This window comes from Manis pentadactyla, chromosome 4 (genome assembly GCF_030020395.1).
Source record: "Manis pentadactyla isolate mManPen7 chromosome 4, mManPen7.hap1, whole genome shotgun sequence".
Classification (NCBI taxonomy): domain Eukaryota; kingdom Metazoa; phylum Chordata; class Mammalia; order Pholidota; family Manidae; genus Manis; species Manis pentadactyla.
In genome coordinates, this window is record NC_080022.1 from 11,341,291 (window position 1) to 11,366,257 (window position 24,967).

Sequence of the window (24,967 nt, forward strand, 5' to 3'; positions counted from 1 at the left end):
GTTTCGGCTATAGATTAAGCAGGACACTAAATTACAGCAAGGTTAACTGCTGGGGTATCTACAGTATCTACATGGGTCCATCCTGACATTTCTCTGGGCACTTGATGGAAAAGCTTCCTGAGTGTAACCTGCTGCCTCCCCTCCTAGAACACTCCATAGCTCCCAGCAAACCTCCGCCCTCACAGGGGCCTGAGCCAGTGACAGGCCTGAGCGTAAGTTTAAGGTCACAGTAAGCTCACCTACAGCTAAGAAAGAAGCAGGGAGGCCAGCTGGGGGTAAAGAGGGGACCTAGGGATTGGGGGGGTGCTGGGGTAGGTGCTGCCAAGAGTAGAGGCTCCCAGTGGGGATGGGAGCTCAAGGAGGGGGATGCGGTCAGTGAGGGGACAGGGGCTGGGCCTGGCAAGCAGCCAAGGGCTTGGGGAGGCTCAGGGACCCTCCACAGTGAGTGGTGCCAGTATTTCCTACTTCCTACCCTCAGAAGGGGCTCTGACCTTCAAGGCCTGGGTCCAAGAGGGGCCCTCCCAGCCCACTGAGCCTCAAGCCCCCTCCACTGCCCACTCCACACTTCTCCCCCCAGACTCTGGAGCCTGTGGGATTTGCTAAGCAGATAGCGCATCCGTGGGAACCAGCAGGCCAACAGAGCCAGGCCCCTGGACAGGGAGGGGCTTAAGACCAAGACCCTGTTGTAACAGCCAGGCCCGCGAGGCCAGACCCTGCCTGGCCCAGGTGGACACAGGCTTGGGGCCTGAGAGTGGGGGACTCTGTGTGGCTGTAACACGGCCCGGTTGGTTCCAGTCTTGGTTTCTGAACATTTCCCACAAACTTGGCTGGTTCAGTAAAGGGGCTAGACACCTGAGTTTGAATGAAGCTCACTTAGCAATGGATGTGACCTTGAGCAAATTACTCTCTGTGCTTCAGTGTCCCCACTTTTTGAGAGGAAGGAACAAGAAGGAGGAGGTAGGGCACTTAGCCCACAGGCTGATGGTGGCCTTTAGTGGCCCAGCCCTGGGACTGCAGCTCAGGCTCCGCCACGCCTCTCTGATGTGAAGGGTCAACGGACACATCTGGGTGAGGGGAGGAGGCCCTGACTCAGGCAGCAGAAGCAGGAACTGGTCTCAGGGGAAGAAGGGAAGGAAGAGGTTCCTGCCTCCCCCATCGGGCGCACCAGACTGCTCCCCAGGTGGACAAGATGCGCTCATGTTCACCTGCAAAGAGCTGTGACTACAGCAGCCCGTTATTGAGCATTTATAACCCCGTGCTCTGCATTTTCTGGCATTATCTCTTCCCAGTCTCCAGAACAACCTTGTAAGAGTTGATTGTTGTTTCCTCTGTCTCCCCAGAAAATTGAAGGTTCTGAGAGATTAAGTAACTTGCTCAATGTCACAAAGCTAATCAGTGGGAGAGCCAAGATCCACATTCGAGTGTGTCTGACTCCAAAGCCCCAGCTATAAACAGCTCAGTATCTTTTACTACTAATCACATGATTTGCATATGTAGCTCCTTAAGATCCCCTACTCATACATTTTTTAGGAATTGGGGGAGCTACTGCTACCCCCACATTACAAGAGGCCATTGAGACTCAGAGAGAAGTGATTTGCCCAAGGTAGCAGGCTGTCAAGTGGCAAAGCTGGAATCACTCACAGACACTGGTGTGCTTGCCCCGCACCTGCCCCTGCTGCAGTGGGGGGGACTCCCACTTCTCTGTACTGCCCCCTGCCCAGCCCCCCCAGCACAGGACCTACACACGATAGGTGCTCGGGAACTGAGTGTTGAGCTGACCTGATTCCAAATGGGCAGAGCCAAAGCTGGAGGGAGGGACTGGGGCAGAGTCAGGCCTGGGGGGCCCAGGTGGGATTCTGAGGCTGTTTGCCAACAAGGAGTGGACCAACCGCCCCCCGCCAACCAGTCCAGATTTCCAACTTCATGCAGCTGCACATTTGGGCACCCCCAAGCTGGGGCTGACAGTTCTGCTCTGACCTGGCCCAAGTGGAATCTGTCAAAGCGGAAAAGAAGCTAGACAGACAGATGATTCTCTTCCTTGGGGTCTCTGGTCCCCTAGGCGCTGTGTGTGGCTCAGGGAACCTTCTCCTTGTTCTCAGATATCATTGCAGAATGAAGGACCATAGGAACAGAGATTTCTGGAAACCAAGTAAGGGTGATGTGTGACCAGCCAGCGCTCCCATGGGCCCTGGGGGTATCCTTTCAGGGCCTCTGTCTCCAGCAGTTCTGCAAGGGAAAGCATTCACATCCCTGTTTGTGGGCATCCAGTCCAGCTCCCCTATGTAACAGGTGAGGAATGGAACCTGGGAGAGGGAAGGAACTTGTCCAAGGTCACCGCCAGCACCGGAGAGCTGGGAGTTAAACCCAAGTCTGACCTCAGAGCCTGTGCTCCCCATCTCACCCCCGGAATATCCTCCCATTTTTCTCATGACTGGATCTTCCTCATCTCAGCTTAAATGTCATGCCCCCAGAGAGGCCTTCCCCTGCACCCCTACTTCTGTCTCAGCCTCTGTGCATTTCTTCATAGTACACCTCACCATTGGTAATTATTATATGACTCTGAGTGACGTGTCAATCTCACCTCCCCATGAGTCCTGTGGGGACAAGGATTGATTGTGTCTGACTTGATTCCTGTGAGCTCTTTGACTGGTGCCTGGTACACAGTCGGTGCCTAACCAATGTTTGTTGGATCAAAGCTCCCTTCTGTGGGCAGGAGGTGCCATGCCTGTCCCCCCAGACTGGATGGCAGCAACTTTCCCCACTGCCCCGGATCTTGCCCACAAAACTTTCCCCTACCCTTTCCCTGCCACCCAGGGTCACAGCTGCCACAACCCTAACAGAAGGTTGAGCCCCTTTGCTAATTGCTCAGAAGAAAGCTGGTCAGAGACCGGCAGGGCAGGAGAAGGGAAGCAGGGCCTCTGAGCCGGCAGACAAAGGGCATGTGTTCCGTCCAGCCCACTTCCTGGGTTTCCACTGCGGGAAGCTTGGCACCTGCTGGAGGTGACACTGACACCACCGCTGGGGCTGGTGTGGGAGACCCTTGGCCAGGACATTACCCTCCAGCCGGAGCAGCGGTCAGGGTGCTGGACAGCAGGTGAGTGGACCCACACACCCCTTCCTCCTTCCCCCTTTCGCTTTCCCAAGCCAGGCTTAGCCCAAGGCAGATGTAGGACACCTAGATGGAGTCAGTGTGACCTGGCACAAGGCCCCAAATCAACTCTCCAGTGCCTCATTGTCCCGCCTGGAGGTGCAGTGAGGTGGCGCAGGGGATATCACAGAGGTAGAGAGGGCAGATTCATTTCTGTCTGTTTTAAGTTAGCTTCTGGATCACAAAGCACTGGGGGGTTCGACAGCGGAAAGCATCCGAAAACCCCTGAATGGCATCTTCCTGCTCTGGCGGTCAGTGGTTCCCTCCTTCCTCCTGGGGGAGGTGCGGTGGAGGGAAATCTGGCTGCAAGCACTGCTGTGAAGGGGGAGACACTGTTTCCAAGCCAGGAATGAGCCTGACCAGGGGTTTGAGTCTCCCCCAGCCACGTCGAACGCGGCACCTCTCTGAGACTCAGCTTTTGCATCTGGGAAGAGTGACAGTCCCAGGCCTCTGGGATCAGAAGAGCAGTGAATCCAGCTCTTGCACTTGCTCCTTCTGTGGCCTCGGGCCCCTCCGCTCCTGTTTGTTCGTCTGTGGAGCAGGAATGATCAGCTCTGCAGCACAGGGCTCTCCTGGGGGGCAAACGGAGGGCCTGCAGGCCAGGCCTCCGCACAAGGAAGCCTCTGTGGGGGCAGCGGCTGCAGCTGCTGTCACTGCTGCAGAGTGGCTGGGGGACCAAATGAAAAGAGGGATTTAGGGAGGCCGGAGGAGGAGGATGTGGCAGGGTCACCAGGTGCCCCCTGCGTGACCTCCATGAGCAGGAGCGCCTCAGGAGCAGCCCCAGAGCCTCCTGGCCTGGCGCCTGTAGCTTCAGGGCTGTGGGGAAGTTAGATCCTGCCTGGCCTCCCCGAGAGGGTGCTGGGTCTGGCACTCCTCTGCCCTCAGCCGCTGTGGCTTTAATCAGAAGAACAATCTTTTTGCCTCTGAATCAGACCCAGATTCCTTTTCCCAGCAATGCTCCCGAGGCCCCTTAGGGACTCAGGCAGCCCATCCCTGGCTCCTCTCCCGTCCCAGGGCCCCGGCGCTGCTTCCCCCTCCCCCTTCCGCTTTCTATCTACTCCAGTTCGGGTGAGGCCTGAGTGCCGTGGGTGGGAGGGATCAGTGACCAGGCCCCGGTGGTAAAACCAGGTGACCTGATTCCCAGCTGGGCCCTGCCTCCCAGGCCTGGGCCCTGCCAGGACACTGGGACCCACCTGCACAGGGCTTAAGGGTCCACACAGGCGGTGACGGCCACCCAGGACAGCAAACTGAGGTGACTTGCTCCACTGGGCACCTGAGACCCCCCCACTCAGGAGCACCTCATGAAGAAGCTCCAAGCCCAGCATATACTGACCACAGACTGTGTGCACGTGCTCCTCACTGGCCTCACCACCTTTTCTCCTCAGGCTGACCCCCAGCGGTAGGCAGCCATTACCCCCAATTTTACAGACAAGAAATTGAGGCTCAGGGAGATGGAGTGACTAACCAGGGTCACTTGGTGAGTGAATTTCTGGGGAGCGCAAGTCCACCAGACTCTTAGGACCCTGGGAGATCCCAGCCCAGACTCAGGTGTGAGTACCCCACCTCCCCAGGGCAGGTGGGGCCACCAACCCGGGTGACCTAGGAGAGGAGAAGCGTAAAGACCATTCAAGGGGCACAAAGGAGAGGGAGGTGGGCGACCGGGGAGGCCTAGCACCCCCAATACCGGGCCGCGGGAACGCGCGGAGTGGTCTAGGGAACAAAGGGAGGCGCGGGGCGTGGCCCCGCAGGTTGGGGGGCAGGTGGGGGTCGCTTCCGCCCGGCGGGAATCCCGGACCCCTCCCCCAGCCTCACCTTTTATGGTCAGGCGGCGGGGCGGGGGGCGGAGGGAGCGGAGGGCGGGGCGGCGGAGGGCGGGAGGCGCGCCGCCCCTCCCGGCTCTGCTCGCTCGGCGCCGGGCCGGGGCTGCCGTGGGCGCGGGCGGCGCAGGTAAGCGGGCAGGCGTTGGGGTGAGGGGGGTGGTCCCGTGCCTCTGTCTGTGCCCCGGCTGCACACAGGTGACAGCGCCGGCAGCCCTCGGCCGGAGCGCACCCCGCCCCCAGCCGGGACCCCAGCCCCCGCGCTCCTGGAGGGGGCCTGCGGGGCGCGGGGGCGCGGGGGTGCTGTCCTTCTGTCTCTGTCCGTCGGTCTCTGTTCCCCGAGTCGGGGGAGGGCAGGGCTGGTGTCCCTGCCGGCGAGCGGAGCGTCAGGGACGGGGGTGGGCAGGGCGGAAGCTCCCGCACAAAGAGGACAGCGTCCCGCACATGGATCGAATTAAAGTCCCCGGCGGCGCCCCACAGTGACCCGGCCAGCTCCCCCGCTGGGCTGCTTGCGGGAGGGCGCCGGGTTTCCGGAGCTCTGGACCCCCTTACTCAGCCGGGGTCAGGCGAGGGAAGGGCTGCCTCTCTCCGGACCTCAGGTACCCGTCGGGGGCTGGGAGAGGGTGGGGTGGGCCGTCCCCAAGGTGTGCGCCGTGGGGCATCTTGGCGTGGGTCCCTCTCCAGCCCAGATCTTAGGACCCAGGAAGAGGCTTGTCAGCGTCCAGATTCCTGCTTTTAATAATGATGGAAACCAAGTCCCTCTGCCCAGGCCCCCCAAGAGAGACCAGCGCCCATGGGCCAGCTCTCAGAGAATGAATGACCCGCTGGCCTCCTCTTGGCACCTACCACAAACCGAGGTCCTGAGCACCTTCTCTCCTTTTGTCCTCTCAGCCAGCCGGCCTTCAGGACATTAGTCCCTCATTAGTCCCACTCTGTGAAAACACTTGAGGCCCAGAGAGATTCAGTGACCTACCCCAGGCCACCCAGCAGGGAGGAGGTCGCCCGTGCGAACTCAGCTCCGTGTGCCTCCTCTGCTTCCCTGGGGTGGGAGAAAGGGAGAGGGATCCCTTATTCACGGCTGCTGGGGCTCCGGGCTGGGGGCGGCCGTGTCTCACTCCCACCTCCAGCAAAGCATGGAGAGGGCTTTACCGAAGTAGTAAAGAACAAAGTTTACAGGTGGTTCCAGAGTTGGGGGTGTTAGAAAGAGTAGGAAGGGGACAGTGTTGGGGGACACTCCTGGGAGTCCCTGCTCAGCCAGCCAGTCCCCTGCTCTGGCAGCAGCCTAAAGCTGGGCTGGGTGAGTTCCTGGCTGGATCGCTGCCTCCTTCCTCTTGACAGGAAATGACTTTCCTTCCCTTTGTTCCCACTTTCTCCGCTTACCCTACTGGATCTCAGATTCACCCTCTGGGGGAGGAAGGATGGGGGCGGAGGGTCCCCTGGGTGCGGCTGGTTGGGGGGCCGCCCCACAGGGAGTTTTCTCACACATACCTAACTCCCCGGTGACCTGAGGGGCAATGAGACCAGCAGGAGGCTGGGGCGCCCTTTCCTGCCTCGGGACTGACTGAGGGCTGATTGACAGGACTTTGAAAATCCTGAACTCGGCCCCTTTCCCTGGGGCCTGAAGTCCCAGCAGAAAACACAGGGAGGGACTGAGGGCGGCCGGAGCTGCCCAGCTGTGAACATCTGGCCTCAGTGCTGGGACATCTGCCCTGGAGGTTTTCCGAGAAACCAGTAGATCCAATTTCCTGGTGGAGTGAGTGTCAGATCTGGGTGGGAGGGAGGTGGAGGGGACATTCATAGCAGTCTCTGGGGACCAGCCCAGAATGCACTAACCACAAGACAGTTGGCCTGAATTGCACCATTCTGGGGTGAGCACTGTCCTGAGAATTTGGTGGGGGGTTGTCCACACCATCCAGGGAAGAAAAAGTATGTTGCCTCTGGATCCAGGGACTCCCCTTGGCACAGTCTGACAGCGCTCCGGGGCTCCATTAGAATTCTGAGTTTGCCAGAAGGGCCTGGAAAAGTCACTTAATCTCTTAGGGTCTCACAGGGCCTACCTGTAAAGTGGGGGTGCATAACAGGCTGGAGAGCATCCGTCACAGCCTGGCACACAGCTAGTGCTTTATCAGTAAGCACCATTGTTGTTCCTTGGATTTAAAGCTCTGATGCACTCTGAAAATTATTTACAAAAATAGATTCTTTCACCTCTAACAAAGTATGAAAAAGACCGTGAAAGCTAATGTAAGCGTATATACTTCCAAACACAAAACAAGAAACAAAAGAGAAGTACTTTTAAAGAACTTCTAAAGTTTTCTTCATATATTGGTTTTTTATTCAGAACAGATGTTTTATTATCAGACCGAGCTGTATGTTTTAACCAGGCATGTAAACCAATTGAAGAGGAATTTAGGGACACATGTTGTTGTCGTTGTTATTCCCTATCAGTCCTCAAGAGAGTCCAGTGTGGCCGGTGGACTTTGCGATACGGAGGGAGGCCTGTGGGTGGCCACTCAGGCTCCAAGTCCACCATTAGGAGCCCTCAGGACCCTCACTCCCACCCGCACAATTTCACTAGCTGCGTCCCTGTTTATTCTCCCTGTGGGCTGGGCTTTGAGGCCGTGTCAGGGTAACCCAGTGAGGACTCCTGAGGTGAGTGTGGCCGACTTAGGCTGCTGGCTGCTGCGTGGCCCCACCTCGGCCTTGGCTCTGGAGGCTGCTGTCTGCAGGAACCATCTGAAGGATGGGAAGTGGGCTCTTCCTGACATTGGGATGCCGCTCTCCTCCCAAATGCATGCTTTGATGACAGCACTGTGAACTGAGCTTGGGTCACATGAAGGTCGCAGACACAGCGGAAGGCACACGTGGTCACTTGGGGGGGGTGCAGACACAGTGATTGTGAGCCAGCGTGTCCGTGTCCTGTGATGGGCTGTCATTGCCCTGTGGAAGCAGACACCTGCCCCAAGGAAAGCGGCAAGAACCGGGAGGCTTCACGGAGGAGGTAATGTTTGAGCTGGGCCTCTAAGAAAAAATGGAAACTTCACACTTGGAGGGACAAGAGAAGAAAAACAGGTGGTGGAAACACTCCAAGGCAGATATGGGAGAAAGATAGACAAGGAAGGATAAATGGACCAGGGTAGTCAAAAAGAAGTTGAAACCAGAGGAATTTGGACTTTATTTTGAAGGTAGTATGGAGCCATGGAAGGTTTTAAGAGGAGAAACAGTCAGATATATGCTCTAGAAAGATCACTCCAGGAACCAGGTAGGAGGCAGCATTGGAGCCCACTGGAACTCCCCTTCCCACCTCACCCCCGTGCCTGAACCAGGACCCTGGTTTTGGAGATGGGACAGAGTGGGAGATTCCAGCAGTAGAGTCAAGACTTGATTGGATATGGAGGCTGATGGTGGAGAAAAGGATGCTGGCTTGTCACTGGGCTGGGAGAGCACAGCAGGGCCAAGTGGCCGGGAGCGTAAGCTCTGGATTCGCTTCCCAGCTCCGCTGCTGCGTGACCCTGAACAATGACTTGACCTCTCTGAGTCTTGGTTTCTTCCTCTGTAAGAATAGTGAAGTGCCTGTCCGCAGCAGCATCGGGAGGATGTATGAGTTAATGGACAGGAAGCACGTACAGCAGGGTGGGTGCAGAATAGGCCTTGGTAAATGGTGGCTGGGGTGGGTCTTCTGTCTCTTCTGCCTCTGGAGTCCACCCAGATGCTCTGACAGTTCCCACTATTTGCCCTCTGCAGTGGAGCTGCCTGGACCTCGGGGATCTCAGCTCGTGTGGGAGAATCAGGATCCCAGGTAAGGAAGGTACCTGGAGGAGCAGCCTGGTGGCAGGCGTGGCCCTGGAGGAGCCACTCCTTCCTCCTGCTTCTTAGAGCAGGAAAATTAATCATTGGTGAGGTGGGCAGGGCAGGGCTGCCCTTTGCTCTCCCAAGAGTGCAGGTTGTGGGGAGGGGCAATCAACCTGTCCGACTGTTGGGTCCCATCCCTGTGGCCAAGCCCCTGGTGGTCACCTGCCCTCCCCGCAGGGCTTCCCCAGCCCCTTTGGCTGGGTTAGGGCTGGCTGGGTGGATCCTGGAGTGGCTGCTCCTATCTTGCTGAGAGGAGGGAGGCTCCATGCCCCGGCGGGGGGGGGGTGTATCTGCCTGAGCAGGTGGAGTCATGTTACCCCTGGACCCCGAGCCTTGCTCAAGTCAGCCCTGCTCTGTCCCCAACCCCTCCAGGAACCGAGGCGATGGCCTCAAAGCCTGAGAAGAGGGTCGCCTCCTCTGTCTTTATCACCCTGTCACCCCCTCGCCGAGATGCAGCTGTGGTTGAGCAAGTGAGGCGAGCGGCTTGTGAGGCCCAGCCTGGCCACCCCCGGGAACCTCCTACCCCCATGAGGGCACCCGGGGCGGGTTCTGCAGGGAGGCCCAGCCATTGGGCGCCCCCTGGCAAGCCTGCAGCTGCAGTACCAGCTATAACCCCCCTGCTCTCCAATGGAGGTAAGTGGGTAGGGGGACAGCATCAGGCGGCACCAAGGTGGGGAGGAAAGAGCCGACTCTGAGGTCATTCATTCATTCATCGAGCACATGCTGTGTGCCAGGCAGACTCTGGAACCCACCTGCCTGGATTTGAATCCCAGCTCTTCACATTCTTGACTGTGTGATGTTGGCAAGCCACTTAACCTCTCTGTTTATCAGTTTCCTAATCTATAAAATAGGAATAATGATAGTCCCTTCCTCAGAGGGTTGAGGTGAAGATTAGATGTGTGAGTACGTGTGTTTAGCCCAGCACTTGTCACACAGAAAGCATTACATGTGTTGCCCACCGTTCCTACTGTGGACTCAGACCCTGGGGACGTGAAAAGAAAGACAGGCTTTCAGGCTACATGAAATTTAAATCTTAGGGAGGGAAACAGAGATAAGAATAAAAAATATAATATATAATAATGTCAGGGAGACACAAGTGCCCTACAGGCATCAAACACAGTGAAGAAAGAGGTGGGAGATGCAGTTTTTCTACGGGGTGGTCATATGGCTTTTCCAAGGAAGTGACGTTTTAGCTCAGCTAAGACCTGAATGACAGGATGTTGCTGGCCTGGGAGCTGGGCCCTGGGCAGGAATGCATTTGGCGAGTTGGGGGACCTGAAAGGTGGTTTTATGCTCTCCTGGGCTCTGGCGTTCACTTGCAGGGTGATCTTAGGCAAGTTGTGCCCTCACATGGTTTCCTCCTCTGGACAATGGGAATTTGGTTACGTAGTGATGCATCCATCACAGAATGGATACCTCAGGAATGACTGCCCTTTACCTCGTGACTGGTCCCACGTGGCCCTGCTGCCGTGGCAACGAAGAGCTTTCCAGTCCTCTCCCCTTGCCACTGCCATGGAAAGTCTCAGCTGTTGGGTTGAGGTGAGGAAGGATGCCAACCCCAGAGCCCAGGACAGGGGGGTGGTAGTCATCCGACAGGGCACCAGCCAGAACAAGGAGGCACAGAGACGGTATGGGTGAGAGGCCGGCCCGGGATGGCAGCTGAGCCTCCCTGGAGCCCCCAGGTGCCTGCTCAGGTGTCCTGCTGTCCCGGCGTGAAGCTAGGGCAGGCCTGTGCGTCCGTCACCTTGAAACTACCTGGCGACCAATAGGAAATGGCAGTGACAGGAGGCCCATAAAGGTGGGGCAGAAGAGGCCACACATGTGAACGCAGGTGAGGCTCCATGGATATTCCTATAACATGCTGCCTCAGGATGCAGGCTTCTAGATTGATCTTCCTTCCTAACCACATTCCCTCCAGCTCCTTCCTCCTTCCCAACACTGCCGCCTGCAGACCCAGGACCCTGATGATCAAAACTCACATATCAGTTCCTGTGATCAACAACCAAAAAAAAAAATGTCTCAATTGGGTAGGAGAGGGAAATACAGTTTAGATGCCAAATGCCAACATTTCCAAGACATTTTCAAGGGTTATTGGAATTCTAGGCAGAAGAGCCAGGGAATGTGGTAATGAAACCAGATTTTTCCCAGAAGGAGTGGCCTGACAGTGCTGGTCAGCTGTTTAGCCTGCCACGTTGGCAGATGAGCAGAGCACTGGGAATCTTGGGGTTCAGCCTCACTGGAGTGAGATAAGTTAGGTAAACAGCTTGGTCATGAGTCTGGTGTGACCACGGAACACAGAGGCGGGCCCCGCGGCCTCCCCGCCGCTCAGAGCCGACTCTCCAGCAGGCTTGCTGACGCCTGAGCTGATGCTCTTCCCCTCGGGAATCCACCTGCATGTCTCTGGCCTTTTCATCCTGGCGGAAGGCCCATCTTTCCCTCACTGCTCCCCACTAGATACTCACCTGCGTTGACACAGACGCACCACCTCTTAGTCACAAGTCAGTTTTTTTCTTGGCTTCTCTTTAAAAGGTCGCTTCCTCCTCCTGTTCTTGGACACTAGAAGCGAGCCATCTTCATCCAGCTTCGGCCCCATTTCGGCACACCTGTCCTATGGTGTCATGTCCCTCTCTCGAATTCCTGGCTGGGCTGGAACCAGACCACCCTCCACAGCCTCTTGTCCAGAACCTAAGGCAGGTCCTGGGGGACGTGGCCTCTCAGAGGTCTGGTTCCTGACTCACATCAGCCCGTCTGGAGTGTGGTTCTCACACCTGAGCCGCATCAGCATCACCTGGGGTCTTGTTCAGACACAGCCGGCTAGGCCCCACCCCAGTTGTTTGTTTCTGATTCAGCAGGTCTCTGGTGGGGCCAGAGAAGTTTCATTTCCTACACGTTTCCAGGTAATGCTCTGATCTGGGAACCACACCTGAAGAACAATAGTTCTAGGCCAAAGGCGCTAAGCAGGTGGTCCTTGTTGAGGAGAAGAGTAGTTCTCACGGTCTTAGACTAACCTGGGAGCTTTTAAAAAATGTAAGCTCTCAGAGCTTACCCCAGACCTGCTGAGGCAGCGCTCTGGGGGTGGGGCCCAGCTCTCTGCATTCGAACAAGCCCTGCAGCTGATTCTGTGGCATATTCACAGGTCTAGATCAACCTTCCCATCAGTACAGTGGCTTCAGCCCCTGGGGGAGAGAGACGGGGCTCATTATCCTTGTTGAATGCAGGGGAAACCTGAAGCCCAGAGGTGCCCCTTCGAATTAGTTGGGAATGGGGCTAGAGCCCAGAGCTTTAGGGGAGCAGGGCCTCGGGCACTTGCCATCTGTGTTCCTTGGGTGTATAGGACAGTCTGACCTCCCCGAAGCCTGTCCTCCCTTTATGCCCCAGTGACAGGAGGTGGGGCCTTTCCCCCTATTAGTAGCGCTCACCCGGATCCTGTCAGCAGACTGGATTTTCACAGGCCAGTTCCCAGCCCTGCACTAGGCCTCTCTCCTGACCCCCTGTGGGCAGCCTGGAGGGGTGGGAGTCAGCCTATAGGGCGAGTTCCTGGATAGAGAGCCTGGGGCTGCACCCCGCCCAGCCTCCTCCCTCCCTGCCAGGAGCACCTGGAAGTGTGTGCAGGGACTAGCAGGATCCAGGGCTAGTGTCCTCGATGTCACTCCTGTCCCCCCCAACGCCTCTATCCACCTCTGCTTTGCAGGCAGGAGTTAATACGTACTGGTAGTGAAAATGATTTTGTGCCAGTGTTTTTTCCTCTGTGTGTGTGTGTGGTTGTGTGCTGTGGGGTTGTTCTTTATTTCTAAATGAATTTTATCTATTCCATTCTTCCTTTCCTTTTGGGAAGTATTTTAAATCAGGTCATTTCAGCCCCACATTCTTCAGGGTGCATTTCTAAATACGGCAGTTTTCTTACCTAACCACACAGCCAAAGAATGCCAAACAAAACTAACAAGAATGCCTTAATATTACCTAATACTCTACCAATACTTGATTTTCCTCTGAATTGTCATAAAATGCCATTTAATTGTTGGATTATAGTGGAACGAATGGTTTGCATAGTGTCTTTGTTGTGAGCTGTATCATTCAGTGGAACGTTTAGCTTTTCCTCATCTACAAAGTGAGAAGAATTAGAGAATAATCCTTTGAATCGGGATCCGGGATCCAAAGAAGGTGTCTACAGCACTGTCCACTAAAAACATAGAATGTGAGTCACAAATGCAAGCCACTTATGTAATTTAAAAGAAGTTACATTTCTAACATGCTGCCAGGTAATGAATGCTGCTGTGGGTCCTTGAGAACCAAGGCCTTAGGGGTTGAGTTTGCTTGTATTTCAACAAGGCCTTCCAATGGGGATTTCGGGCCCTCTAGCACTGATGTAGGGGAGGGCTGTTGTGGAGGGCTCTGACAGTTTTCTGAGCCTCTGCCATGTGCCATCCACTGTGCCAAGCCCTCACCCGCATCATCTCACTTAATCCTCGCAACAAGCCTAAATTATTGAAACCCATTTCCAGCCGAGCAAACGGAGGCTCAGAGAGACTAAGTCTCTTGTCTAAGGACACACAGCAAATCAGTGACAGAGGCACAGATGGAACCCAGGTCTGGGTGAGCCTGAGCCCTTAGCCACCGCACTGTTGCCTTCTGGGTAAATGGGCACCTCTGTTCACCTGCAGAGACTCCGGCCGACCCCTTGTCCCCTTCTGGTTGCAGGATGTTCTCCCCCTCCTAGCCTGGATGGCGGGGACCCGCTCCCCGACCTGGACCTCCTCCCGCCTCCGCCGCCCCCTCCGCCATACCTGTCTGCCGATGAGGAGCTGCCTGCCCCAGTGGGGGCATCGCTCATTTCAGACTTAGAGCAGCTGCACCTGCCCCCGCCCCCCCCACAGGTACTGCCAGCCTCGTGGTCCCTGACAGCCCCATGGGCTGGGGAGGGAACGTCTGGGCTTTCTGGGCCTTTCAGGGATTTAGGCCCGTTCTGCTTGTGAGCAGTCCCTCTTTGAACCTCTTTCAGGCTAGTAAACATTGTTTCTCTGTGTCTAACATAAATTCCTTACGCTGCGTAGGAAACCCACTTTCTTAAATCCTCTGCCCTTAACGGAGGCCTTTCTAGAAACAGAAGACATTCCAGGCCAAGGGAAAAGGATTCCAGGAGATTCCTCAGAAGTAGAAGGAAGAAGCTCTGACTGGATGAGGGAACCCAGGGCAAGGTGCTGAGAGACCTGGGCTCCAGATGCCACCACAACCTCCCTGCTGAACTACACCAGACAGGCCACTCGCTTCTCTGGGCCTCCGCCTCCTCCTCTGTCCACTGGGGCTGATTGTGGCTCGTGGCACCCCCTGAGGAGCAGAGTTGAGAGGGCTGTGTGGGGCCCCCGTGGGTGACACCTCTTCACCCCACCCATGTCCCCACAGCCCCTGGTGGAGAGGCTTCCACTCCAGTCCCAGCCCCGTCATCTCGGGTCCAGAGAGGAGGAGCTGCCACCTCCCCCGGAGGAGCCTGGCTTCCCTGAGAAAGAGGCATCCACAGGTACGGGGCCAGGGCCGGGGGGAGGGGTCTGGGTGGCTCCCAGGGGCCCTGCGAGGCTGGCACGGGCTTCCTGGGGGAACTGGGAGAGCAGGGCCCTCCAGTGTCAGCCCTAGCTCACAGTTTGGTGGTGGGCCTTACGGCTCCTTATCAGTTTTATTTTTATTGTCTTAGTGTTTTTTTCCTTTATAACCCAAATTCTTTTAACTGTTGATCAGCGCACTTTGCTATGATAGCAAAAATGCCTTGGATTTTTTTACTATTTAATTTTTGGAATACATGTCATTCTCATGTGGTACAAAGGAAAAAGTACGAAAGGGCACACAGTGAAAAGTGTTCCCTCTGCGCCATCTGTGTACCACCCCGTTTCCTGCCAGGTGGTGCCTTCTGTGGTTAATATCTTACATACCCTTCCAGAGGCGTTTGATGCACACGAAAGCAAGCATCTCACCACCGCCCATTGTCCCACAAATAACAGCAAACTCGATTCTGCACTTCACTTTCTTTCCTCAGAACATCATCTTTGAGCTGGTTCCACATCAGAACACAAGGTGGCTCTTACTCTTTCGTGGCTGCGTGGTACTCTGCACAGCCCTGCCGTCTGCATTTAACCAGTCACCTGTGGATGGGCCCTTAGGTGGTTTCTTACCATAACAAATAAGGCTGAGATGAACCTCCTTGCACAAAGGTCATTTGCCCATGTGCAAGTTTGTGAAGTAAATTCCAGAAGAGGAAGTACTGTGGTCAAAGGGCAGGTGCATTTGTAAATTGATATTTTGGCCAGTTGCCCTTCTTGGCTGCCCCAGTCTGCACTGTCAACCAGTTTCTGAGTGCTGGTCTGTCCACGGCCTTTCCAGCCCTGTGTGGTATCTGCTTAATTAGCAGCTATTAAATGTTTACCACATGCCAAAAGCTCTCTCTATTCCAAGGTTATAAATAATTCTTCTCTGGTCTCTCCTAGTGTTCTTACAGTTTTGTTCTCCAGCAGGAAATCTTTGATATATTTGGAATTACCGGCATGCAACGTGTCACGACAGGGCTTCCTGCTTTGATTTTGCAGGTGGCAACCCAGTTGTCCTGGTGCCACGTCTCTTGATGTTAGCTTTTCGGAGACCGCTCACATTCCTTTTTTTAATGTGCCTCATGACTCTCCTCCTGAGATAGGCCACGCTCACAACCCCTGGGTTGGAGACAGAGACCTGGCACCCTGGCCATGTTCTGGGTTGTGACTGGGTACAGTGCTCCCAGACTGGGCGGGTTCCGACCTGTGTCTCCTCCACCCCAGATGTCTGTGCCTTCTGCCACAAGACCGTGTCCCCCCGAGAACTGGCCGTGGAAGCCATGAAGAGGCAGTACCACGCCCAGTGCTTCACATGCCGCATCTGCCGCCGCCAGCTGGCCGGGCAGAGCTTCTACCAGAAGGATGGGCGGCCCCTCTGTGAACCCTGCTACCAGGTAACCCCCTGCAGCAAGCCTCCAGGTGCCAGGCACTGTACCGGGCACTTGGGGGATGTCATAGTATTTCATTTCCCGCAATGATCCTGGGAGGCCGGCATTCTTGGCCCATTTCTCAGATGAGGAAGCTGAGGCTCAGAGAGGGGGAGCTCGGCTAAGGTGTACTAGTCTCCTTTGGCTGCTCTAACAGATCACCCAAACTTGATGAGTTCGAACAGCGCAGTTTATTCTCTTCGTGTTCTGGAGGTCCAGAGTCCAAAATCAGCTTCACAGGGCCAATATCAAGGCATTGCGCTCCCCCCAGAGGCTGTAGGGAAGAAATCCATCTCCTGGTCTGCTTCTGAAGCTGCCTCCCCTGCATGCCTGGGTTCTTCTGTCCGTCTTCAAAGTCATCACGGCGGCACACTGCTGCCAATCTCCCCCTGCCTCTCTTATAAGGACACCGTGGTGGCATTCAGGGCCCACCAGGGGAATCCAGGAGAATCTGCCCGCCTCAAGGTCCTTTATCACATCTGTAAAGTCCCTTTTGCCATTTAAGGTGGTGATTGGTTCCAGGAATTAGGACCTGGTTACTTCTGCGGGCGTGACTCAGCCCCTCTCCAGCAGGCAGTGGCTCTGGGGCTCTGCCCCCCATCTGTCTGGTTCTGGAAACTCCCTGTGGTTGCCCTCTCACCTAGACCCATGAGCTTCCCACACATGGTCTGATGGCAGACTTGTGTCACCTCTTGAGTGCCAGATGCCTCCTGGGAGAGCTAGTATGGGTGCCAGGGGATTGGAATGGCTAAGTGTCTGGTGGTGTGTGGTGTACAGACCGCTCACAGATGCATCAGCTGGGTGTGCACAGGCCTCACCTCTCCTCCTGAGTTGGTACACCTGGCAATCTGCATTTTTAACAAATCTGTCAGGTGATTCTGATACACATTGAAAGTTTGAAAACTACTGATTTGAAGGGTTAGAATGTTTCATGTTGGGACTGTCTAGAAAAATCAGAACCGTCTGTTCACAGCCTCAGGACATTACTACAGCCATCGAGGCACTGTGAGAGGAAAAAGGAGCCAGGCGTGTCCATTCCCTGCACCCCATCCCTCTGACCCCACCAGCATGATAGTGGGGGATAGCTTACCCTCTTCCCTTGGCTTGGAGCCTGGCAGGGGTTGGGGAGAGTTTACCCTTACAAGTAACCAGGAGGAGGACTTGAGCAGTGTTCTGGTGGGGGGAAGACTGGCCCTAGGACATGGACGGAGGGGGACATGCTGCCCCCACAAAACCTGTCCAGGTGAAATCAGGTTAAAATGAACAGGAACACAGCTAGGAAGGGGCAGAGACGTGTCTAGGAGGAAAGGTGGATGGGGTGGAGCCCTTCTTTCTGCCTCAGGAATATCCATCTTCCTCTCTGTCTGTCCCTCTCCCTTCCTCTCCCCATCACCCCACACCCATCTCTCCTCATTCCAGAAGGGATTTGAGGCAGCTTATAAGAATGCAGAAATACAAATAGTCAACAGTAATGTTGTACACTTAAAAATGTGTAGATCTCATGTTAAGTATTCTTACCACAATAACATTTTAAAGAATGAATGTGTATATAGTACTGTAAGATATAAAATAAATAAATAAATCAGAACAGAGGAAAATCAAAGTAGAAAAGGAGCTGAGATCAGAGGGAAAGTTAGAATCCAAAAATACATGACTAAAAGACTCCTACAATCAATCCTAAGTGTGGAGCAAGGAATTTGATTCTGAGCTTCCCAGTGGCCACATGGAAAAGGGAAAGAGTGGCAAGCTTTATTGTCCATAAGATAAAAGGCACATTCAGAATTCTGGGAATTCCTTTCTTGACCGAGTTTAAGAGAAATTTCTTCTGAGCCCTAGAGGACACTGGCCTTAAGCATGTCCTAGTAACAAAAAATGCAGAATAGCTTAATAGCAGGATTCCTGATTGCCAAGGTTGATGCATTTTAAGTAATAGTGGAGGTTTTGGGATAGTAAAGGATTATTACATGAATGTCGCCCCTGACCTTCTGGGAACCTGTGGGTAGCTGGTCAGAAGGCTTGTGGCTTGAAGTAAGCACTTGTGTGGGAATACTCTGAGGCAAAGGCCCTCTGTCCCAGGACACCCTGGAGAAGTGCGGCAAGTGTGGTGAGGTGGTCCGGGAGCACATCATCAGAGCCTTGGGCCAGGCCTTCCACCCTACCTGCTTCACCTGTGTGATCTGTGCCCGGTGCATCGGGGACGAGAATTTTGCCCTGGACAGCCAGAATGAGGTGTACTGCCTGGATGACTTCTATAGGTATGAGGGGCCTACACACAGTGGGGCAGCGAGAATAGAGTGGGACGCGGATACCAGAGAGGAGCCCACCCTGAGTGCTGGGGGCTAGGGCGAGCTTTCCTGCAGTCTCAGGGCGTGCAGAAATCGGGTCTGCCGGAACACACACCCTGTATTTGACCATGCACCTGCTTGCCGAGCTAATACTTTTTGAGCACCTGGTTGTGCCAGACACACCACTTGGGTTAGGCCATTTACCCCCCAAAACTGTCCTGTCAGGTAGGTACTTGTAAGGGTTCTAGTTTACTAAACGTGGAAACCGAGGCATGCAACAGATAAATACCCAAAGTCTCCCAGATGGTAGGTATGGAACCTGCGACTCAAGCCCCACTAACCTGACTTTGGGGCTTTGCTGTCACTCCCCGGGCCACAGTGGCTCCCTCAGAGCTCAAGCTGTGGGAGGCAGAAGTGACGTGGATGTCCTTGAGGCTCAGTGCCTGTGCTGAGGGGAGAGACAGGTGTGCCTGGAACAGGGCACTCAGACTGGGCCCAGCCTGCTGGACGCCCTCCACCTCTGCTTTCTCAGACCCTAACGTGCCCAAGCCCTTCCTTGCCTCGAGCTAATCATACCCTGGGAGGCCAGGTCTCATGACACAGCTCTCTCCATCCACTCCTGTCCGGGAGAAATAGGCGGTTGTGGTTGTCGCTCCAGGTTCTGCCACATAGCGGGTCTGAAATAGCTCTGGGAGGGGAACTAGAGCAGCCCCAGTTGCGACAGCTAATTGCTGTGGTCAGTGGCGTGAACAACTCCCAAGCGTGGGTTCCTTTCCCTCTAGGAAATTCGCCCCTGTGTGCAGCATCTGTGAGAATCCCATCATCCCCCGAGATGGGAAGGATGCCTTCAAGATCGAGTGCATGGGAAGAAACTTCCATGAAAATTGCTACAGATGCGAGGTGAGTGGAGCAGGTGCTCCCAGCTGTGTTCAACCCTCTGCAAGCCGTATTGCGAGTCTGGTGCACGGCAGGCCTGGGCTGGGTCCTGGGACGTGCGGCAAGTCGCGGTGGGGGCTCTGCTGTCAGATCGCTCATGGTCCAGAAGCAGAGACAAATAAGGATGGAAATCATTACAAATATGGTCTGTTGATCAGAGAACTTTGAGTTAATGATAAAAATCAAACTCAGCATGCTTCCTCCAAGAAAGAGAACCTCATGGGAAGGCTGATGGTGGTGATGTCATTGATGATATCTTTAGGGCTCCCTCTCCATCTCTCGGTTTTGCCTTTTTTGTGTGTTTGCTTCATATTCCCTTCCTGTGGGCTGACAAGCTCTGCGAGGAGGAGGGTACAGTGCATGGGCATGGGCCCAGGTTTGCGTTCTCCCAACTTAGAAACCCCATCTATACAGTCTCAAGAAGGCCTCTGATTGACCCAGCTTGGGTCACATGCCCATTCTAGGGACTATGATTGCCAACTCCTAGGACCAGGGAAGCAGAACCTTGTGAGCCAGAGGAGTCGCTATAACCATAAGAAGGAAGAAGGGGATGCTGGGCAAACCCACATTGCAGATGTCTTTTCCAGGTGCTGGGAGAGAACACGTGTCCATCAGCTTTGGGACAAAGAAGGCAATGATTAAGTCTAACCAGGGTGGAACCCAAAGTCACTCTTGTGGAGGAGGCGATGCTTAACCTGGGTCTTACAGGATGAGTAGGAGTTTGCCAGATATTCAGAGGGGAAAAGAAGTCCAGAAAGAGACAAGGGGCTATAAAAACCCACTCTGGCACAAGCAAGCCTGAAGAATCAGAGGAAGTAGAAGTTTCTAAGTTTGTCTGGAGTGTAGAGTACCAGAAGGTGTGGTAGAAATGAGGCCAGAGAAAAGGGAAGGGCCTCATGCCAGGCTAAGGAGTCTGGACCTCAGGCTGCAGGAAGGGGGTAAGGCTGAGATGGGGAGGCTGTTTAGTTCAGTAATCCCAGCAAAATATGCCCAGGGAGTCACCTAGCCCCCCTCCCCCAGCCCAACCCCTGGTTCGGAAGGGTCCCATGCTTGCTTTAGAGCTCTGCTGTTACTAACTTGAAGTTCCTCGTTATTAAACAAGGGCCTTCACGTTTGTATTTTGCCCTGGACCCCCCAGTCATATAGTCGGTCTTGCTGCAGAGGCTCCAAGAGCTCCCCCTGCCTCTTCCACTCACTCCCAAATCACTGATGTTTCTGTCTTCTCTGGTGATCGTGACAAAGGCAGCAGCTTTTATGGCTTCACCTAAAGGAGCGTCCCTTAGAGACACTCTTCATCAGCAGATCTCTTAACCGGCCAGTGAATGAGTCCAAACATTCACTCGCATTTATTTAAACATACATGGAGCCAAGAGGTGGTTTTCACTGAGGGCGACAAGGAGGCGTGATCGAGAAGTTGACAGATTGCTTCATAATTAAGTAGTCTTTGTTGGTTATAGTTCAAGGTCCAGCTGACAATGCATCTTGAAAGAACGATGATGAAATTTAAGCGCTGTTAACCCCACCATAGCCCTCGTTAGGGCCAGTGGCTATTAGCATTTCCCTGACTGGTGAGCACATAAACTCTCCCTTGCTTGTCCTTGGTCAGCCTGACGGAGGCCAGCCCCCGTGAGCATTACTCAGGTGGCTGCAATAAGTCAGAGTTTGGACTCTAGCAGTTACAGCAGGTAAGGCCTGAATCACAGTAGCCTGGAACCGACTTGGGGTGCTGTCTGTCTAGGAAGGGAAATGCGTTTTAGGGCACTGTCCACACTCCGGTCTCACCACCCTGCTTGCTTTGTGGTCCTTGTTATTTATTACGGTGTTGGAAGGATAACAGTACTTTTATATTCAGGTAGTGTTTTTAATATCTGAAATGCTTTCATACATTTTCATATACATCCCCTTATTTAATCCTAATGACAGATCTTGCAAGATAGGATTTGTTGTCACCATTTAAGGAGAAGAGACTGAGGCTGAGAAAAATGCTTCCAACCCTTGCTTGTCTGGCCTGGGTTTAGCTTCCCACCACCCCAAAGCGCCTTTGCAGACCATGTGACTCGGTGATAGTTGGGGTGTTTCCTCACTTGATGATAACTTAGGAGAGGTCACATAAGGGACTTTAGGTTTGGCACTTGATGCTCTCAGGAAGCCAAGCAAGTGGCCCTCAGGAACAGCACAGGTCCTGGCATTAAATACCCCTGCATCCCCTTGGGACTCGAGGTGCCGCTGCAGGGAAGAGACACACTCCCCAGCGGGTGGTGCTAGCTCAGGCTGCCGCTCACGACCCGAGCTGTCTCTGTGGGGACCAGTCCCACTGGTCTGGCCAGTGAGGCTCCCAGAGACCCCAGCCGTGACCTGAACTGGACCTTTGGACATTAGCCTTCCCATTATTACTCCAGCACATGCCCAGGTGAGGCCCAGTTGAGGTGCTAGCTTGCAGCAATGAGGGCCCAATCCCTGTCCTTGTTCTGAAGTCCTTTGGTGATTGGGAAACTTGAAAGTACTAGAGTCTGTGCCAGTGTTGAAGCTGTGTGCCCAGTGAAGCAACAGAAAGTTCCCTGGACTCTGGGGACCTGGTCCTGTCCCCCACTCTGGAACCAGCTGTGTCCCCTGGGCCAGGCCCCACCCTCCGCACACCAGTTCCACCATCGTGACGTGAAGGGACTGGACCCACTTATTCACTCCACAGATGTGTGTTGAGTACCTGAGGTGCTCCAGGCTCTGGTTGGGTGGGACCTAAGAGGAAATGGGCTGATGTTCTAAAGGGGCTTCTGGATGGTTGTGAAGCCCTTCTGGCTCTTTCTGTGATCCCTCAGGTCCTCAGGTCCTCCCCGGCTCACTCTGCTGTCATCACTCACCTCCGTGGGGGTTAGAGCCCGCTGGTGCCTGGTCTTGTCCTCCCTGGTAGAGAGCTGGCCTGGGTGTGCTGGAAGAGCAGGAGTGAAGAGCCGTATTCCTCACGTCAGGGCACACGTCCGTTCAGGCCATTTCAGCAGGCAGTGCGAGGGTCTGTGCTGCCGAGCGCAGGCCTGGGGCCCAGCCACCTGTGCCTTGTCCCTGCAGGACTGCAGGATCCTCCTGTCTGTGGAGCCCACGGACCAAGGCTGCTACCCGCTGAACAACCGTCTCTTCTGCAAGCCGTGCCACGTGAAGCGGAGCGCTGCGGGGTGCTGCTGAGAGCACCTGCCACGGCCCCTCCCTGACTCAGTTTCCCTTTCTGACCTGTTCTTGCACACTTTCCTTCCAAGCCACACCAGGGATCAGCCTGCAGTTCTGCCCATCACGTCCGGGGTGCAGGGGCTGAACCGCCCCAGCCCTGCTGGCCTGCCCCCAGGGCTGAGAGGTGGCTGGCTGGCTGACAGCAGCCCTCAGACTCGCAGTTCCTCCTTTGGGGCATTAGAAGTCTTCATACTGTGGGCATCACACCCAGACTTCCCACCCCTGAGGCTTTGGCCCCTCCTGAGCGCTGGGCTTGAGCCCCACTTCCAGGGATGAGTTGGGGTGTCTCCAGAAGGCAGCCTGTGTCCCTAGTGGTGACACTTCAGCTGTCTGGCAGAGGAGGCTGAGACCAGCCCTGGCTTGCCGGGCTGAGCTGTCTGAGTAAAATTCCAAAGGTCCCTTAAAAAGCTCTTTTGAAAAGTTTTGAGTTTTAAATAATGGGAAACGTTTTTTGGATTTTTAGGGGGTGGGAGGACTCTTAATAGAAAATGTTTCCCATTTGTTGATAAATGTACAAGACTGTGATCCGGTGGTGGCACAGCCACGGACTTCTTTTCTGGGGGACATGTCAGACCAGGCCCAGATGAACCCAAACAGCCAGGGCAGAGAGGAGGTGATACATGCTGACACCCAGGGACGCCCACCATGCCTGCCAGGGCCCCTCTGGGTGCGACAGTGTCTTAGCAGACAGTAAGTGCCTGCTCTATGCTCTGAGTATCTTCCTGCAGCCTTGAGTGGCCGCACCCACATCCCCACTGCCCCTCCACGCTCACGCACACTCACACACTCATTCCAGGACAGTCCCAGGGGTGTCCCTTCAGCCCCCTTGGCTGTCCTCGCAAGTCCCGCTTGGGCCGCCGTCCAGCCCAGGCTGCCCTGTGACTGCCGCCTCCTCGAGACCACACCTAGAAGATTCTTCTTCCCTTTTAAGGAAAATCACTTTTATTGCTTTGTGACTTCTAAAACATTTTGAAGGACATGAACAAGTGAGAAAATGTGCTTTCTTCCCTGGGGTCGCGTGGATGTACCACGTGCTGTTGGGAGGGTGCCCCAGGCTCCAATTATTGGGAGTGTTCTGTAGGGCCCCTTAGGGGCGTTAGACCAGAGCCCAGCTTCTCGCCTAAAGCTTAGAATAGCGAGTCACAAAGCCCAGGCTTCACGTACCACCTCCACAATTTTTGTCATAACCAAGGACCTCCTATTCTCTTAGTATTTTCTTTAACTCACCATCCTTTTTTTTTTCTCACTTCCAGCTTTACTCCTGTGCTAAGCTATATATTCATGCAGTCACCTGTTGATGTGCTAGTTTTTTTCCTTATTACACTTGAAAATAAATGCATAGCCATTAGAAGTCTGTCTGTTCCAACTATGATCTCTCCTAGGTGAACACTGGCCTTGGGTGGTGGCGCTGAAAGATGTATTGGGCATCTGCTCGCTGTGGCACAAGTGTCCAGAAAGCACCTGCACCTCCTTCCCCCAAAACGGGCTCAGCTCAGCACATCCAGGGACTCCATCCCTCCTTGTGCCCAGCAGTGAAGACTTGCACAGACCAACATACAGGTGCTCCTGGACACAGGCCCCCAGCAGGGAGGGGCGCCAAGGTGTCCAGGATGGGGCCTTTGCTCTGGAAGCCCTTTAGGGCCACCGGATCCTGTAGCAGAGTCAACACCTACCCTCAGGATGTGCCCTCTGCACACGAACAGGATCACTGTCCCTGTGCGTGTGCTTGCACACAGCTGGCTCGGTGAGCACAGGTCCAGAGAGGATGACGCGTGGCAGGAAAGAGCACTAAACTTCAGGGCAGGTGACTCTTGTCTCAGACTTGGCCCTGCTTCTCAATGCGGACAAGTTATTAGTCCTCTGAGCCTTGGTTTCCTCATCTGTAGAGTGGGAACATTACTCATCTTTAGGATGGTTGCTATGTTGGATAGAAAGGATTGTTGGGCTGCTGATGTCTCGTCAGGTCAAGAATCCCCTATTCCATCTGGTGCTGGCCAGCCATTTGTAGCCGTCACCCCATCACCGTTTCTCAGTGGCTCAGTCAGAGATCACTGGGAACATGCCCACAACCAACAAAATTGGGCTTATTATGCTATTCTTGCTGCAGCAGGGGAGGCCACCTGGCATGGGGAACCACAGGGCGTCTCGGGGTGTCAGGAGGGACCCATACAACTTGGGCTGGTATTGAAGGATTTGGGGAGAATTAAAGGAAGTGGAGGCTTGTTCCAGATGTGTGCTGTCAGGAAGCAGAGGTAATTCAATGATTGAGAAGCTTGATTCGTTTCTAAACTGCGGTGCAACAGCTGGGTTTGAAAGGCAAGCAGCAGAGGCCCACAGGGTAGGGAGTGTTGGCCATTTTTGTAGCTGGCCCAGAGGTGCTGTGCTTAGGACATGACTGCAGTCAGACTGGGGCATACACGGCCCAGCTGTGAGGGCCAGGCCTGCTCCCGGCCAACAGGGGCCACTTCTCTCTCCCCATCACCAAGGGTGGGTCGGTTTGGGTTGGTTTTTCCTATCAGTAACATCTAACCTGTGCTGTGATTCCTTGTGCTCCCTGCCCTTTTCTGGTTGGTTGCATGGAGGGATGGATGGTATCTGGTTGGAGTTCTGGGGGTGCCTTTGTCTTCCAGGCTGCCCATTTATAGATTATGCCATTTAAATAACTTCTTGGGAGATTTCTCCTTCTATAAGGTACTCAGAATAGTCAAAGTCA

The 24,967-nt window shown here is 54.7% G+C and overlaps 1 protein-coding gene and 1 long non-coding RNA gene across 5 annotated transcripts; one reads left to right on the top strand and one right to left on the bottom strand.

Annotated features, from left to right (window-relative positions):
* Window positions 1-3,300: 3,300 nt before the first annotated feature.
* LOC118926912 (uncharacterized) lies at window positions 3,301-6,705 on the bottom strand. Of its 2 annotated transcripts, none has more exons than XR_008996904.1 (3): window positions 5,812-6,705; window positions 3,549-3,815; window positions 3,301-3,480 (listed from the first exon to the last, which is right to left on the bottom strand). It is a non-coding gene; the product is annotated as an uncharacterized LOC118926912 (long non-coding RNA). The 2 variants fall into 2 exon arrangements; XR_008996903.1 differs by adding an exon at window positions 4,614-4,747 and having other exon boundaries at window positions 3,301-3,815.
* FBLIM1 (filamin binding LIM protein 1) lies at window positions 5,025-23,608 on the top strand. 3 transcript variants are annotated; one of them, XM_057499771.1, is made up of 9 exons: window positions 5,025-5,095; window positions 8,707-8,770; window positions 9,187-9,447; window positions 13,513-13,688; window positions 14,215-14,329; window positions 15,612-15,781; window positions 17,891-18,069; window positions 18,882-18,999; window positions 22,099-23,608. In XM_057499771.1, the coding sequence occupies exons 3-9, from the start codon at window positions 9,198-9,200 to the stop codon at window positions 22,210-22,212; spliced, it is 1,122 nt and encodes a 373-aa protein (XP_057355754.1). In that variant the 5' UTR covers window positions 5,025-5,095; window positions 8,707-8,770; window positions 9,187-9,197; the 3' UTR covers window positions 22,213-23,608. The 3 variants fall into 3 exon arrangements, with proteins under 3 accessions (XP_057355754.1, XP_036770230.2, XP_057355753.1); XM_036914335.2 differs by having other exon boundaries at window positions 5,026-5,095; window positions 8,707-8,761; XM_057499770.1 differs by lacking the exon at window positions 22,099-23,608 and adding an exon at window positions 21,852-22,079 and having other exon boundaries at window positions 5,026-5,095; window positions 8,707-8,761.
* The last annotated feature ends 1,359 nt before the right edge of the window (window positions 23,609-24,967 follow it).

What these genes read in the sequence shown, in the direction of transcription:
- FBLIM1 (XM_057499771.1), top strand. Translation starts at nt 9,198, where the DNA reads ATGGCCTCAAAGCCTGAGAAGAGGGTCGCCTCCTCTGTCTTTATCACC. An exon ending in TGCCCCCGCCCCCCCCACAG is followed by an intron (nt 13,689 to 14,214) that starts GTACTGCCAGCC and finishes ATGTCCCCACAG; the next exon opens with CCCCTGGTGGAGAGGCTTCC. An exon ending in AAAATTGCTACAGATGCGAG is followed by an intron (nt 19,000 to 22,098) that starts GTGAGTGGAGCA and finishes TTGTCCCTGCAG; the next exon opens with GACTGCAGGATCCTCCTGTC.